A 16,853-nucleotide genomic window follows, 5' to 3' on the forward strand; every position below is an offset into this window, starting at 1 on the left:
GACTGTCTTTAGTTATGAATATATTGTCTGAAAGAGTAAAGTCACACATGAGTACATTTCTGGTGATAAAATAAAGGTCAAACAGCCCCACAACTCAAGAGTTTCAAATGTAGGTAAGATAATTTAAAGATTAAGTACTAACAGTCCATATGCAAGCCAAAATTGAATGCAAAAGCTAGTATAGTTATTGATGAGTGAATTTAATGATTAAAGATGAGAAAGAATTAGATAAAAATGCAACAAAAAAGGAGATAGACATTAGCTGTACTCTGTAGCTTGGATATTCAGTTAATTCTTGTTAATGATGTTGATACTGTTCCTTGGGATATTATGATATAGAGCAGCAGTCCCCAAGCTTTTTGGCACCAGGTACTGGTGCTCCTATGAGAATCCAGTGCCTAATGATCTGAAGTGGAGCTGAGGCGGCGATGCTAGTGCTGCAAATACAGATGAAGCTTCACTTGCTCACCTGTTGCTCACCTTCTGCTGTGCAGCCTGGTCCACAGCCCAAGGGGTTGGGGGCCACTGATATAGAGGACAAGGCTTGCTTTCTTTCTATATCAGTAGCCATATATTTTTAAGCCAGTGCTTGTTTTTCAGCTTCTAAAAAAATAAAATATTGGTATATGCCTCTATCTAGTCTCTTCAACTTATTTATGCTTGTTACTTTAGCTTTATGAATTTGCCTTCCTTTACCACTTACTCTAATGAGTAAGACCTTTTAGAATAGGGACCACAGGCCTGTTGGTTTGCCCTAAAAGACGTTTTTAATGGATGTTCAGAGATAGATTATAATATACCTTTGTTTTTATTACTCAGCAAACCCTTACATAGTACTTATAATGTGCTGAACACTTCTAAGTGAACTTTATGAATATTAATTACTTTCATCCTCCCAACAACCCTATAGGACAAGCATTATCATTGTTCCCATTTTATACAGAGGCAACTGAAGAACCTAGAGGAGACTAAGAAAATCATTTAATGTTATATAGTGGGAGACTTGAGACTTGTATCCAAGCAATGTGGCTGTAGAGTCAACCTGGCTAGCCAGGACATCAGTCTTCTGCCTGAAGTTATGATCCCTCTTTTGTCTATAGGCATTGTTTGTAGAATAGCCCTCCACCTCACCCCATTCAGGGCATTTCCACAAGTCCTGAATTATAGTGGGTGTGGTTTCCACTTCTAAATTTCTACCACACATCAATTTGTCACTCAAAAGTTAGTGTACTGCCTATTAGCACCAGCACAAGCACTTTTTTTTATACTTTATTTTTCTCAATATGGCAGGAGGGAAGACAAATGCTTACATTATAGCAGAGATTTATTTTAACTGGAACACCTACAGAATTCAGAACTTGATCTCATTCCTGTTATCCAAGCTAACAAGGTTTTTCTTTTGTATGTGAAGCAATTTCATAGCTTGTTACAGAATTAGTTGCTCTCACCTCTTCTTTCATGCCCCTTCAGGTTACAGACATCATAGGATGAATAGAAAAGAATAAAAAGATTGAGATAAGAGTCTGCATACTGAGGGAAGAGTTTGCCTTCCAATTATACTATAATACATTTTCAGTTTTTAAGGCATCAAAATTTGGATTGCTTTTGGAGACCGAATGTACAAACAGACAATGGTCAGATCATATATGACACTAGAACTCTGACCCTCAAGTTCTGCAGCAACCACTTCAGGAAGCCAAACCACAATCTCTGCAGAGATTGGGCTTGGTGGGTGACTTTCAGCTTCCCTAATTTTTGATCCTGCTTCCAACTCAGGACCAACCGGAGAACACCAAATATGCTCCCCAAAGCAATTACATAGGATTGCTTTGTAACTTGCTTCTAGTTAGCTTACCTCTAATTTTTCCATGCCTACAATCCCACTCAGCATATCTGAAGCCTTTCCTTTTTTTTCACAGTAAGCTTTCCTATTGCCTGCCTTCGAGTTTCTGCCAAATTCAAAAATGGTTGCTAATTCCCTTGCTTTAGCAAGCCCTGAATAAATAGCCTCTGTTATTTCTACACTTTAAAGAGAAATGAATCTCCTTTTTCTCTATTTGCCAGAAAATTATTATATTAGTTCACTGTTTTCCAATGGTGTGTGTCCATAGGAATTTGTTAAAGGGTTGACTACAGTAGCATCTAGATAGTTGGAGAGTTTCTAGATTTGCATGTAAGTAGTCTTACAAATATTCATTTAATCATTGCCTTAAAATATTTTTGTTTCCTGCTATGTATAATTGGATGTTTGCCCTTGTTAGCAGCATTTTAAAAAATCAGAGAAACCAAAGAAGTTAAGGAGAGTTTTATTGTAAAGATAGGTTATACAGTTTTACATTTTCCAAGTCTACAAAAACTCTCAGAGTAGAAATTTCTTTAGATCTGTCATACCAGCAGACAGATTATTTATAAATTAGTAAAGAGAAAGTTCACTTCCTGCCAAACTGAGGCAAAGGTGGTGGCACTTTAATATCTTGACCTCTCTCCAACTTCTTTTCACAATCCACCAGGTAATTGACTCCATCGATGACTATCTGAACAAGCTCAACCTTTGATAGTGAAAAAGATGAATGATTAATTTGCACAGAAGACACAAGCAAGGCTTTGGTCGGCAGGAACAACACTGGAACAATGAGAACTTGCTGCGTTAGATGGGCTTTATAGACACTTCTTCCTTATTATTTCTCTATAGGGTTGTAGGGGGAGAGGTGTCTGATGGTCACTGTCAGAAATAGGAAGCAGAAATATATCCCAAATAATCAGAATTTTATTAGGGTTATATATAGAGATGGTGAAACAAAACACTAAATAATCATCGAGGTATTAGATAATGGACTATCTTTACTGTGCTATCATTAAACATGTTTTTTAAGACTACTTAATATAATAGGAAAATATTCATGATATAATACATTGGGAAAAAGTTGTGTTATCAAATATATGTTATAATACTAAATTTTGTTTAAACAACCTTTTGAATAATTGTAAAAATGGAAAGCGATTTAGAATAATGTTCACAATAGTTTTCTCAGGGTTGTTAGGTTAAATAAGTAAGTGGCTTTGTTTTCTAATACTTTTTGACATTTTTCTAACTTCTATAATAATCATCTATTAACTTATAGTTAGATGTAAAATTTTTTTTTAAAAGTAATGCTACTTTGCTTTCCAGTAATAAAAATCTAGTTATTATTAGAAGCATGCAGGGCTGGGCCCCAGATTTTCTTTAGTAAGTACACCACACATTATTCAGCAAGTTTCAGAAGTTGTAGTATTTATACTACTTCTTCCTTAAGTACTTTACTAGAGCTGGCAGCACATAGGCTGATTTAAGTGTTTGAGTATTTTCTCGTTTTTTCCCCCTCAGTTTACTAGTAGGGATACCAGTAGGCAATGAAATATTCAAAAGTTGGCAAGAAAGAAGAAAGGGCATCAATAATCCACAGATTTAATAACCAGCCACTGAGTTATTAGGAGTTTCACGTAATAATAAAAAGATACTTTTAAATTAATGATGGGCATAATATGTTCAATGGGACCGCATCCACATAAGTTGGTACAACTTACTGAGATCAGTATTCGCTTAGGATTCAGCTGCATGTTCCTTAAGTGCATTCTTTATGCTTGGCCTCACACATCGCTTCAGGCCTACATATAATTTATGAATCCTTTTCATCCAGTGTATTCACAGAATCCTAAGGATTCTTTTATGAGCACAATCATGTATACCTAGTGCATACATTATTTGCCTTCTTTAGCTCTGAAAATATAATTTTAGAAAGTATCGAGTACCTAAAAAGACCAAAGCGAAGATGACAGAGTGTGGCCTTCACCAAAGGAAATTCAGAATCGAGAGAAAATCCCACTATTTTACCACCCTCAGAGAGATAGCACGCATGTTCTCTGACTCCACGGGGATAAAGTACTGCTGTCCTTCCACACACTAAGCTCCTGCCGCTGAAAATCGCTGGAATTGCTCCCGGGGGCAAGCTGGTGACAACAGTACCCCCTGTGACTTCCTTTACTCGCCTGAACATCCTCAGCTTACACTGTGTTTACCTTTACGCTGTTATTCCCTGTGGAAGAAGAACGCTACAGAATGAAACGCTAACATGACTCGGGACTCAATGGGGAAAGCGGCGGCCTCACATTTTGTGAATAAGGTAAGGCTTTTAGGCTACTTCTCTTTTCCGCAGGTTGGTTGTGGTAGTGCACGTTCAGAAACCGAAAGAGTCGTTACCTCTGACCGACCAATCCGATCGATGTTAGAAATGTCGTACACATCTGCCACTGCCGCAGTGTCCACCCCGCCTGTGCCACGCTTCTGCAGTCTTAGGTTCTCCAGGATCTTCGAAAAACGGGGATCCTGGGACAAGGGATAATACTTAGTGTTGCATGAGGCAAAATCCATTTGCTGTCATTGCCACATTCACTTAGAAAAGATGTACAATGGGAGATAATAACAGTTAATATTGAGCATGTATTTACTATATACCAGTCCCCTCGGCTAAATCTTTTAAACCTTACAACAACCCCATGAAGTAGGTATTGCTTTCATCCCTACTTCACAGATGAGGAAACTAAGGCTCAAAGGAATTAACTTGCCCAAGGTCACATATCTAGAAGGTTGCAGAACCGTTATTGCCTTCTAAACTGCTTTTTTGGCATCTGGATGCCAGCATTGGCAAATTTTTATTATTTATCTATATAACAGTGATCACTGATATAATTAAAATGATGAAGCTAAATCATCAAATAACTTTTTAGCACTGAAATTCTGAATAAGAAAAATTCCATATTTTTTTTGGCAGGAAGCACATGTTCTAAAATTGTGGTAAAGTATTTGATTCACTTGGTGTGCTGTGGCAGAAATGACTAGTTGTCCGCTAGGATCCTTTTTCCATTTCTTCCATAAGCGGACCTAAGAAAGTGACCACCGGCTAAGTTCTTGCTGAGTTTTAGCAGAATGACGTGTGCCACTTCTAGGCCTAGACCATAAATTTTTGCATGAAAACACCTGCATGCTCTCTCCCCATGAGCTAGAATGAGAGGCCTTATAGTAACTCCGCATGGGGACAATGCCTTGAGACAGTGGGCTTCCAAGGGTAGTTCCCTGCCCAGCAGCATTACCTGGAACCTTGTTAGAAATGCAAATTCTGCAGGTGGGCCTGGGAATCTGTGTTTTTACCAGCCTCCAGGTGATTCTGATGCAGGCTCAAGTCTGAGAACCTCTGCACTCACAGAGATGGAGAAAGAGAGGGAAGGGGCCGCAGGAGCAGAGCAGAGCAGCCTGCCTACCTATCCGGGCTTGTTAGATGAGGGAGAATTTAAACTTCTTGTTCTAGAAGCTGCAGTCCTTTCTCATAGCCCCGTAACCATCTGTGCTGCTGATACAAATGTCTTTTGAGATAAACTTAACACTTTCTTGTCATTTTCGGTTGTAGGTGCAGAAAGTAAGGGTAAAGGAATGGGCAGTGACATTTTCTCTCTTCATGAAGCAGTCCCATCTAAGCTGAACCTGGTGGAACCCAACAGGTACATTATATTACCTTGCTGAGCTTTGGAATCCTAACATGGACACCGGCCCGTAATCCGGTGCCCAGGTTCGAAGGGCAGGTCAGAATGTATCCTAGGCGTTCATTCCACATGAATTCCCAGCCTCGTTCTTGGATTAAGCGTTCTACCTACAATAGTGAACAAATGATAGAGTTCTCAAATATCTATTCATTCAGCAAACCCCAAACATTAGGGAGAAATGTGTGTATTATATGTTTATCATGAATGAAATGTACGTAAACATAGTATTTCCTCAATAGAAAATGATCTCTCTCCTATCAGAATATTAAAATGGTTGAATTAAATTAGACGTAAAGCACTGAACACAGTACCCAGCACATACCAACCACTCAATAAATGTCAACTGCTGACATTTTTCATGTGAGGATAGTAGGAGAATGTAAGACTTCTCAGCAAGTAAGACCATGGTCAGGTTACTTATGAACATAGTTATATCCTATATTGTCTCTCTGCTTAAAATTCAGCCAAGAACACTGTTAAAGAAATCGGAAAATAACTAACGACCCACACACTTCTCCCAAACCATTCCGGCTTTGAGGGAAGCATGGCAGCTTGCTAATGACGAAAGAAAATCATTCACTTGTTGAAGCACTGCCCTGAAGACCCACCCCCCAAAGTGCCATGATCTCTAAAAGAAAATTAGCCCTATCTTGGAATTCACCGTAGTTTCTTCTTTCAAAAATCAAAGGTAAAGATACTTTATTTTGTAAAGAAATCTCTGATAACATCTTACTTCTTTTAGTCCACGACAGAATCGCTCAAATACTCTTTTCATATTGCCTCCTTTTTCCATAGAGATTACCCTGGTGTGGTCTTCCTCATTAATCCAGATGAGAAATGTCTTATCATAATTATGCCTAATGAAGAGAGAAATATGGTGTCGAGTGTTAATTACATTTGTTTCAACACATGAAAATTCTCATTACCTCGGTAACTTGATTGCTTCATTTTACCTTTCTTATTTCCTAGATAGCCCTAATCTCTTAATTGTGCCTGAACAAGTACTACAAAATAATGTTACATGACAGAATGAAGAATAAGACCAACTCCACCCTTAAAGATGTCATGTTTTTGCCCAACAAGAACATAATCGCCCTCATTCCTCAGACTCAGATGACAATAATTCAACTATAGTAACATTCGGCTTTGACACTTACAAGAGTATTTTGTATCCTAATATATTCAACCAAAATCTGTGGTGCTTAAAAGAGAAAAAAAGATTTTACCTGCAGCCCAGGTGTTTGGGGTGCAGAAGATTTCACCTATGTTTGCTGAATAGACAGAGCCTGCCTATGCACCCCCACTGAGCAGCTGCTCGTGAACACTTTTATCTCAGCTCTTTTGGGTTGTGTCATAATAACCTACCAAGGTACAGGAATCAAAGTGGACTGAGGACTGTTGGCCAAGATAAAATATATATACACTCGATATCCATTCTTCCTTGTAGGGTTTTGCTTAAATCCTCAATATTTATTTTTCATTTTCTGCTCTTTTGTTTTAATGTCATGAAACAGATTCTCTGTGAGGTCAAATAATATGAAGCTAATTTTTTCTTAAAAATATAGTCTTTTTCTCATGCATAATTCATGCAAACCAGCGAACATTCCTGTACATCTTAGCAACATCTCAATACTTAGGTCTCTCTCTCTCTCTCTCTCTCTCTCTCTCTCTCTCTCACACACACACACACACACACACACACAATTTCTAAGTACTATCTTCACCATTTAGCTCAGGCTGTCATGCTGTCAAGTGCAAGTCACAGCAACTTCAGGTTAGGACAAGCAGGTGATCTGAAGGAAATCCTCCGCACACACTGCAAATGTGAAATGCTATGTCCATACCAGATTCCCCTGGCATCTGGCCAGTCACGGGCCATCCCAGCACATGTTAGTAAAGGGGATACTGGTTTATCAAACAGAAAGTGGTCCTGCAGGTCAAAAGGGACAAAGCAGAAAAGAGAAACTAATGAGATCAGACATGACTGCAAGTGCCAGGTGTTCAAGTTTCGACTCATTAATAGTGGCTCAAGTCTCTCAGGCAGTAGTTCTCGGCCTTGGCTGCCCACTGGAATGACCTGGGAACTTAAAAAAAAAAATACTAATACCCAGTTTCCATCCCCCAGAGAGTCTGATGTAATTGTTTTGGAGTATGGCCTGGTCATGGGGAATTTTAAAAGCTCTTCAGGTGATTCTAGTGTACGACTAAGGTTGAGAACCACTGGCTTAGCCCAGATGAAAATACTTCATCGCTCCAACCCTATGCGATGGTTGAATGGCCAGTGAGTGAGGGAAGCTATCCTGAAAAGTTGGTTCTATACAGCCACCACTCTCTATGTTTCTAACATTATTGATTCATTTGTCATCATTCCTTTCATTAAAAAATATTAGAGATGTAAAATAATGATCTATAAATAAAAATAGCCACCATTAATTTAATGTTCAGTATGTGTCAGGTTCTATGCTATGTGCTTTTATTTCCTTTAATCCCCAGAGCGATACTATGAGGAAGTGTAATCATTCTATTTTATAGGGGAAGAAAACTGAGATTCAGAAAGAGAAAACAACCAAACCAATATCACACAGCTAGGAAGTGGCAGAGCCTCAGTTCAAACCTAGACCTGTATGATTCCCAAGCTTATGTCTTTAACTACATGATACTACTCTACATATCAAAGTCAATGTCAAGTGACTGACATTTTTCTTTCTGTATGTACACAGTAAGAATATTACACTGAAATAAGAAATCAAGGAGATATGGGGAGCGAAGTCTTTCTACAATCTCTGAGAAGTGGAAGAGGTCAGAGACTTGAGCCAGGACAGGCTTGTGGACTGTCACTGCCCAGGAAACAGCCTGTCCTTTAAGCTGGAAACCAGAAGAGGCTACTTGAGGCAGAAGAGGGCTTGTTCTGTAACAGGACAGAGAAGATTGGCCTGATAGCTGCAGGAGACTGAGGCCCACAGACCATAAAGCTGGCCTGTCAGGTTTGGAAATGGGCTATATTTTGTGGCATTGCATCCTCTGAAATGACAGAAAGTTGTTTCTGCTGCTTCTTGGAGTTTAGGTAAAGGTTACTTTTGAAACTGCCATCTTATTTTAGCTGTGTTACAGGGGAAATAAATAAGACTGGAGTGTCGCCCACCCTACTGTTGGAGTGAAGCTGTGGAGGATGTGGAGGCAGCAGGAATCCCAGAGGCTGGCCAGGGCGCCAGCCAGGGCAGGCCTTCCACCTGGATAATTTACTTTCCAGATTTCCCTAGTTTCCAGGACTAAATGCGGGTGTGGTAACAGGGACCATCCTCAGGGCACAGACAGGATTTCCACACCCAGTTGTTCCTATCTAACAGACCAGCAAAGGAATCCTCCATTCACCCCCACACATGGATGTCCAAACCACCAATTCCATATAGGAGATTCCTCTGCAGGTTTTTATCCTTAGAGTATTTCCGTGGCTTGGCCTAAGGTTTTAAGGCCTCATCTTCTTCACTATTGTAAACAGGCAGAAGCCCTCTCAGCAAGGGCAGGGCCCTGAGCTCGGGGAGAGGCCGCACTGCGCGGGTCAGAGCTCTTGGCTCAGCCCCACCCCAGGCAGCTCCGAATGGTTTAAGGGCCACTCACGTCAATGAGCCGTTGCTGGTCTTGCTCCGTCATCTCAGACAGCTTGTAGTAGCGACCAGCCAGGTCCCCCTTGAGGCCCTCCAGGGCCGTGATGGCCACGTTCTCCACCTCTCTCCGCTCCGCCCGGCTGCAGGCAGGCGGCAGGCTCAGCCCGCGGATGCTGCGGCCTGTGCGCACCCGAGATGACAGCACGTAGCGCTCGTCAAACTGCCCATGGGTGACCTGACGAGCAGAGCTTGGGGTCACTACGACCATCTCACACCACAGTCCTGCCACAACCACAGTAGGTTCCAGCCTGCTGACTGGCAATATTCCCTGCAGGGGACCCTCAGACACTGCACAACCACCATGTTGGACACATTCTGGAACTGGGGGACAGGGGCTTTAGAAGTAAGAACAATAAGGCAGGGCTACTTTGTACAGCGACGCCTGAAGGCCTTGGCCCCTACGTGGTGGATGAAATAAGGAATTGCTTTAGAAAAAGCTTAAAGTTCTGAGTGACCACACCACCCCAATGGTACTTATTAAGGAAAACGAAGACTTTGGGATCTTCCTGACCCGCTTGGCAGCCCTCCAGGAAGCATGCAGTGCTAAGGCTAAGGTGGCCACAGAGCTTTTAAGGGGCATCTGTCCCAGGGACCCTTCTCTCAGGTGCTCCTGACTTTGGGCTCTGGAGTGCCAGCTTCATAGGTGGGAGCATAGAGGGCGAGCCTACCTTGGATGCATCCAGATCCGTGGGATGCTTCATCACCCTGGGGTCATAGCCATTGTGCCTGAGTTTGATGACAGGGTCAAAAAGGTCGGCAAACACCTGCAGGAGGAAAGAGGCTCCTGTCTCCTCTTTAATTGGTTTGTCTACTATTAAAAGACTACCATGCAGGAAATGGGTGTGAGAGTGGATTGGTGGTTGATGATGATGATGGGCTTATATCAGAAAAAAAATTCTTCGAGGTACCTTGCCCCTCAGGAGGGGGCAGGGCTGCAGAACATCATGGTAGCCTTCACCCAAGTGATTATGCCAAGCTCACTGCCACCAGACTGAACAAGAAAATCTTGCATTTAAGAATTCAAATGTTTTCCCCAGAAGTTCTTGCCTTTGTAGAACTAAAGAAGCTGCCAAATCAAACTCTAAGTAGTTTTGTGGTCAAAAGCAAAGGTGAGGTTCTAGAATGTAAGCAACATAATAAAATTGCAGACACCCAGCTGCACTAGAATAACAGTACACAGCAGTAGTTAGGGAAAAGCAGGGACCTTTCACCCCTTGAGGACCTTTCCAGCCCAAAATATCTCAGGGAAAACTATTTTTTAAAAACGAAACCTTCAGGAACATCTTTTAGGTAAAAAGAACATTAAGAGAAGACATAAGAGAGCACCCTGCAGGCTTCGGGCGCTGTGGGAAAGCGTGGGGCTATGTGTAGGCGCAGGGGGCTAGCTCTACTTGGAGACTCAGGGAGCCCATAGTCGTGCACTCCTGTGCATGAAGGAAGCAGTCTTGTTTATTCAAGATGGATCCTGCCATGCTCTTGATGGTTGCCTTCCCAGGGAACTGTTTTCAGCTCCCTGCAACAGAAGGTGCAGAATGAATGGACCTCAGGGCGCAGGCTGGAGGCATTTGCCATGACCAGAGGCTGCTCCGTGGAGAAGGCCACGTGGTGGCTGAGCTCCCCTAACAGAAGACCATCCTGTGCTTCTACACCATGGATGAGGATGTGAAAATCATAAGATTTTTCTGAGAGATTTGAACTCAGTATTCTGGGCTACTATTAATAATTCTTAAAGTTAAAGACACATCGAACCATCCTCTCCCCGCACTAAAGCCCAGCCACAAACACATCATCTCCTACTGTCTTATTGGTGGATACACATCACCAATAAAATAAATTGAAAGGTTTTATTTTATTTTTTTCTGTACCTATTCATTTCCTTGACAAGCCCAGAGAGCTCTGTCATGCAACTCATTCCTCCGTGGGGAGGGATACTAGAGCAGCAGCAAAGGAAACCCCATCCCTGGGAAGCTGTAGACCTCATTGTTCCAGAAAGCGTTCCAGATGTTCTGCTGAAGCTGGTTTCCCTTTAAGGGAGCTGTGCCCGAGAAGGCAGAAAGCTGGCCCCATAGAGAAGGGAAGGCCTCTGGGTCCCAGGGCACCCCCTTCCCTCCACTCTGGAATGAGCAGCTGATGGTTTTACCTGATAGGACTCCTCGTCACCAGCCACCATGCCCACAGTCTTTATGAAGGGGTGGCCAGGGTTGTCCACTCCAGTCTGGATACACTGGTCCAGGGTGTAGCCATTGGGGGTCACCTTGTTGCGGAGCTTGGCGTAGATGGCAGGCGTGAGGCACTCGGCCATGCAGTTGTTGTGCTTGCGCAGGTCAGGGTAGTCTGCACTGCGTGCGGAGAGGAGAGGCTTTCAGCGACAGCCCCTGAAGGAAGGGGCCTAGGACTGGGCTTCGTTTCTGCCCATCCTTCCACCAGGCTCTCGTTAGCCAGTTGGCACAGGGACATTTGACTTGGAGTCATGACTGAAGTAAGACAGATTAAAAGAAAAAGGAAAAAAAAGTCCCCTGAAGTGCCAGAGAAAGGGGCCTGTATTCCATGATGCTGGCTGCAGCAGCCCACAGACTGTGGCTCATGTTCATGTGAAGAGGAGATAGAATGACAAGAATTAGAAATTAAATTAAAATCATATGCAGATTTTTTTTTTAACCTAGAAGTTTTGGTAAAAATACAACAGCCACATTTTGGTCCCTTAAGTCTTGTGGTGAAGAGGCTAGAAATTCTGCAAGTGGGACAATATAGGAATTCAGTTATTTTTCTGTCCTTTGTGTATGATGCAAGCTTCATGACTATCTGCTTTGTTGGGAACAGTGTCTGGCTGTTGAAACAGGCGTTCAGTAAATATTTGTTGGAATAATACATGGAAAGGAATGAAATGGGGTGCTATCTTACTCTGGGATAAGAATTGGTTGCAGAATAGAGAATTTAGGATCACCACGGGCTCAAACACAGGCAGACTCACCCCAGGAGCTCCTGAGGTATATGGTGGGAGCCAGTAATTCCCTCAGGGACCCCGATTTCCACAAGAGCCAGTGAATGCCTCCGAGAAACACTTCGAGTTTTCCTTGTCTCTCCCACCCACATCTGCCTATGTAGAATCCCTTAAAGTCAGCACTGCCGGCCAACTCTATTCAGTGTGTGTGCTGTCTCATCCATGGCCAGGTCCCGAGGGCTGAGAAAACATATGCATCTTATGCCATGCCTCCACTTCCAATCCGCAGTGTCCTTTAAAGCTTATACTTAAAATCAGCATGATAACATCGCATTTTCCAGAAGGCGTTATAGCAGCGAGTAAGGCATGTGTCTATAATCAGAGTCCTTGGATTTGCGTTTGGCTGGACTAGTTGTGTGAACTTGGACACTATCTAATTTTTCTGAATCCCCATTTCATCACAAAGGGATGCTAAGATGAATGAAATAGATACTCCGTATAAAGTACTTAACACACATAAAAGTGCTCGATAAACGTTAACTATTACTATTATTACTATCCAACTAGATGGCAAGCTCCAGGCAGGAATGATGACACTACACTTCCTTGTATTCACTACAGGTCACTGTGTTTAATGAGTCTCAAAAATGATTGTCAGTCTGACTTCGTCATCCTCTAAGGCAAAAAGAGGGACACTTGCTGACAGTTTCCAGCAGAGGACAGCATATTTCTGCCTGGCACTTGGAGTTACTTTAAAGCTTAGAGGACTTACCTTGCAGGGAATAGCCTGTGCTGGTCCCGGGCCTCCGCATTCACCTTCTGCCGGTTCAGCAGGTATCCAGTGGTCAGGGCACTGGTGCCCATGGTGGCAAATAACAGAGAAGCATTGCGGCCAGTTAGCAACTTGGAGAAGATGCTGGCCATCCTTCCTCTTGGATGAGTGTCTGGAAAGCAGGGAAACTAGATTAGACAGCCTCAGAGGATGGCCCTGAACCACAGCGCAGAGTTCAACGAGCAAGAGAAAGAACCGCGAACGCCACAGCCCCTCTTTGGGTTTGTTGTTTTTCTCTTTTTCCCTTTATCCCCACACTGCTTGGGGAAATCTGGGTAGGTTTAGACATTGTGAATATCAAGCTGCCTGAGGTCCATGACCTTTTTGTCCACTTATCTGTTATAAGAAAAATAAACAAAAACAGGATTTCTACTTTCTGGCTACCTGGAAGGTCCTTTCCATCCCTGAGTGCCCAGCCAAACCTTATTGTCTTTTTTATTTTTTTAAACTAATATTTATTGAGCTCCTACCGTGAGTTATGTACCATGCAAGGGGCCTTATGAACATTGTCTTCAGTCTTTGGAACAATCCTGCCAAGTAGGCATTATTTTGCAGATGGGGAAACTGAGGCTCAAGAGAGGTTAAGCGACCAGCTCCAGATCTCAGGGCCAACACACCGAACTCAGGATTGTCCTTGGATTTGAACCCAGGCTTCTCTTTGTCCCTGGATACAGGCCTCTTGCAGACCCCAGCACCTCACAGACAGCCCCACGCTGACCAGCAACTGGAGGGGAACCTCTTGCTCAGTTTGACCCCCAAAAACACAGTAGCCCCTGGTCACAGGATTGTCCCCTCAGAGCATGTGGCTCCCCCAGAGTCCCAGAATATTATAAGCCTGTTCTTTTTCCTTGTCCTTAGACTTCTGCTGAAGTTGCCTAGATGCCAAGGGCACCTCTGCCTACTCCACTCTGATGCCAGGTTCCCAATGTGCCACCAGCCATGCTGCGGAGATGGGGCTTGTCTTCTCTCTCCTTTCTTTCTTTCTCCTCCTTTATACAGAAGTCGTGATTGCAGAGGGGAGGAGGAAAGTCATTGTTTACAGCAGCGGGGCTAATATCTGACAGCATTCCTGGCCTCCAAGCCAGGGAGATTTCTATATGGGGTGCAAGATCACGGCCAAAGGCAATATTTGTTTTATTCCTGTCCTTGTTCTCTCCATTGAAAAATAAGAACCACCACATTAAACCCTTTCGTCAGAGTGCCCAAGATGTGTGTGTGTGTGTGTGTGTGTGTGTGTGTATCTGTCCCAGGCAAGTGTACTGGGAGTCTGAGTCCTGGTGAAAGGGTTTTGTCTGGTTTTGTAATATCCTGAAGTGTGGAGGCCTTTGGTTCTGTCACTGCCTCAATTCTGAGCCTCCAGGTCGTCCTGAATATCCTGGATGGAGACGCCACAGGTGCCTTCCTGCTGACTCAGTGTTATTTCAGTTCCAGCTGTACACAGTGCCCATGTGTCTGAGCTCCTTGGGGCCAGAGGACAGTGGCAAGCCAGAGGGAGGACCGCATGTCAGCTTTCCATCCAGAGAGAGTCACCCCAAAACAGTGGACATCTGGGGTTGAACCAGCTCCACAGAACACTCTGAACAAATTCCCCTGATGTTAGTCTCCTAGGCCAGCAGAAAATGGCTGTCTCCTCCCAGTTCTAAAAGAGCAAAGGGTTCAAGTTACTTCATTACCACTGGATATACTGTCACCCTAATTGGGCACCCGCGGGCATCTCTGTTTTATTCAGCAGGTAGAAAGTCATAGGCAGGAGATGTTTACAGTCTTTCCCTGTAACACAGGTGTTTCCTAGGACTCCTTGCGATGAAAACATAGAACCATTACCAGACTCATCTCTGAGAGTAAATTGTTTTCAAGAAAAAAGGAAGTTGGAACCATCTAGTCCTTTGAAATGCTGGAAAGGAGTGGGTGCCTCCTTCCCTACCCATAGTAAAGAGTCTCTGCAGCTTCTCAGGCAGGAGTGACGTGACCGCCAACGGTCACCTTCATGACTGGCTCCCTGTGGGATTCCTGACTCAGTGGGCAGGAACTCCAAGAATGCTTGACACAAGGTTCTGTGTGGCTGGTTTCTTCTGAGAAGGCAAATGGATCTTCTCTAAGCTGTGGCAGAGATAGAGACCCAGGGCCTCTGAGCCATGGCAAAATCTGTCGCAGAACCAATCTTTCCCCTGCCTTTAAACACCCAGGACACCCCATTCTTTATTCTTCCCCCCGACCCAGTTTCCTGGGCCTTCCTCAGCCACCTCTGTAGGAAAGCTGACCTGGCCCATTCTCTAAGGATGTGATGTGATCATGAAGCTGGCAGAGTCTGTAGGAGCATGTGGCACTCATGTGCTTTGATGGACTGGTGCCTTAACCCACAAGAAGGCTTCAGTCTACAGGCTGGGGCCTTTTGAAAAGGCACCTCTACATGCAGAGGAGGAAGCGGAGTGCACACACATCCTGATAATGCCCTGATCTCCTCTAAGAGCCTGCTTGGTCAGGAAGCTCCCTCGTCAAGTTCTGGTGGTGGCAGGGGAGTTCTTCTCTGTGAAAACAGAGAGAACATACCAAAGACGCCAGAAATGGAGAGTGTGAGAGCTGCGGACAGGGAAAGAGGCACTGCTGGAAACAGCACAATGGTCAAAATAGCGTGGCCTTGTGAGGGCTTTAACTGCCACCTCACGTGCTTCCAGGTGACTCTCTGGGGGCGTCGAAGAGCAGGAAGGTCTAAAGTGCAGCGTTTGAAGAGCCAGAGGGTTTCAGCTTCTCCTGGCAAATGCCACTCTCCACACCCACCAGAGCTTTCGAACGCAGAGATGTCACCCACTCGAGAAACGAGAACAGGGCTAACCGTAACTCACTGAGAGCCAACCAACCAAACAAGCAAAGAAGAGGCTTTTGTTGGAGATGAACACATTTAAGCCAATGTTGCAGCATTTTTACCTCGGGTGCGGAGAAAACAGTTACTTGGCTCCTTATTAATGTGTTAATAATTTCAAAAATGAATCTTTAGTAATAACATGAATCAGGTTAACCTGGATCCAGCTATTGACCCTATTAGTAATTAGCTACCTTTTGAGGACCTCAAAATGTTAATATTTTAGTTGGTGTATCGTATGTCACTGATTTGCTGAGGGAAAGTATTTCAAGAAACAAATCGATTGGTCTCGAAATTACAAGGGAAAGAAAGTCGAAGGTCAAAGTCTCAAACTTAGTGGCACTTAGATTGTTTTCCAAAGGAAATATCCTGATTCTCTTCCAAAATCAGACATTGCAGCAGGGTGCTGATACGGTTCTCGCACCGCGTGCGCAGCTGACCCATGGACTGGTCACCTGTGCCTGCGTGCAGGGGACAGGGACAGGCTTCAGTCAGGGCAGCACTCTGCAGGCTGCCCTTTAGTTACCACGCATGCCACACACAGGAGCAGTGCCCCAGAGAACTGTCCTACTTGTGGTCCGGGCCCAGAGCCTCGGTCCACTGTTCACAATGCCCCTCACACTTAATTCAGCAATGCCCCCACTTGGGAAGAATAAAACCAAGTTTCATGGTCTCACTGACCTTGGAGCCGGAGTCGCCCGCGTCCTGCTGCAAGCACACAGCCAAGAAGTGTAATGCGAGCTGGTCGACCAGCCTGGAAAAGGCTCCCAGGCTGGGCGGGGCTGGGGCCCCACCGGCCAATCCCGTTTAGGACCTCTAGGACACACTTGATCCTGCAGCTGTGCCCTTGAAGGCCGGCCACTGACTTCTCTGCCACCCATCCCTGGGATCTTTCTAGCACCTGCCCTTTCTCTGAAATGTCCCCCTCCTACCCTGCCCTCCGCCAAGTTGGGTCCTGGAAGCTGCCTGTCCCAGGGCTTT

The 16,853-nt window shown here is 44.1% G+C and overlaps 1 protein-coding gene across 1 annotated transcript; it reads right to left on the reverse strand.

The window, feature by feature from the left end:
- Positions 1-2,290: 2,290 nt before the first annotated feature.
- CKMT2 (creatine kinase, mitochondrial 2) lies at positions 2,291-16,616 on the reverse strand. Its single transcript, XM_016123430.2, has 10 exons — positions 16,554-16,616; positions 12,953-13,124; positions 11,380-11,578; positions 9,908-10,003; positions 9,193-9,414; positions 7,419-7,504; positions 6,308-6,431; positions 5,547-5,681; positions 4,238-4,363; positions 2,291-2,549 (listed from the first exon to the last, which is right to left on the reverse strand). Exons 2-10 carry the CDS (start codon positions 13,102-13,104, stop codon positions 2,430-2,432), a joined length of 1,260 nt encoding a protein of 419 aa, XP_015978916.1. The 5' UTR covers positions 13,105-13,124; positions 16,554-16,616; the 3' UTR covers positions 2,291-2,429.
- Positions 16,617-16,853: the final 237 nt, after the last annotated feature.

Source organism: Rousettus aegyptiacus, unplaced genomic scaffold (genome assembly GCF_014176215.1).
Source record: "Rousettus aegyptiacus isolate mRouAeg1 unplaced genomic scaffold, mRouAeg1.p scaffold_m13_p_8, whole genome shotgun sequence".
NCBI classification, from domain to species: domain Eukaryota; kingdom Metazoa; phylum Chordata; class Mammalia; order Chiroptera; family Pteropodidae; genus Rousettus; species Rousettus aegyptiacus.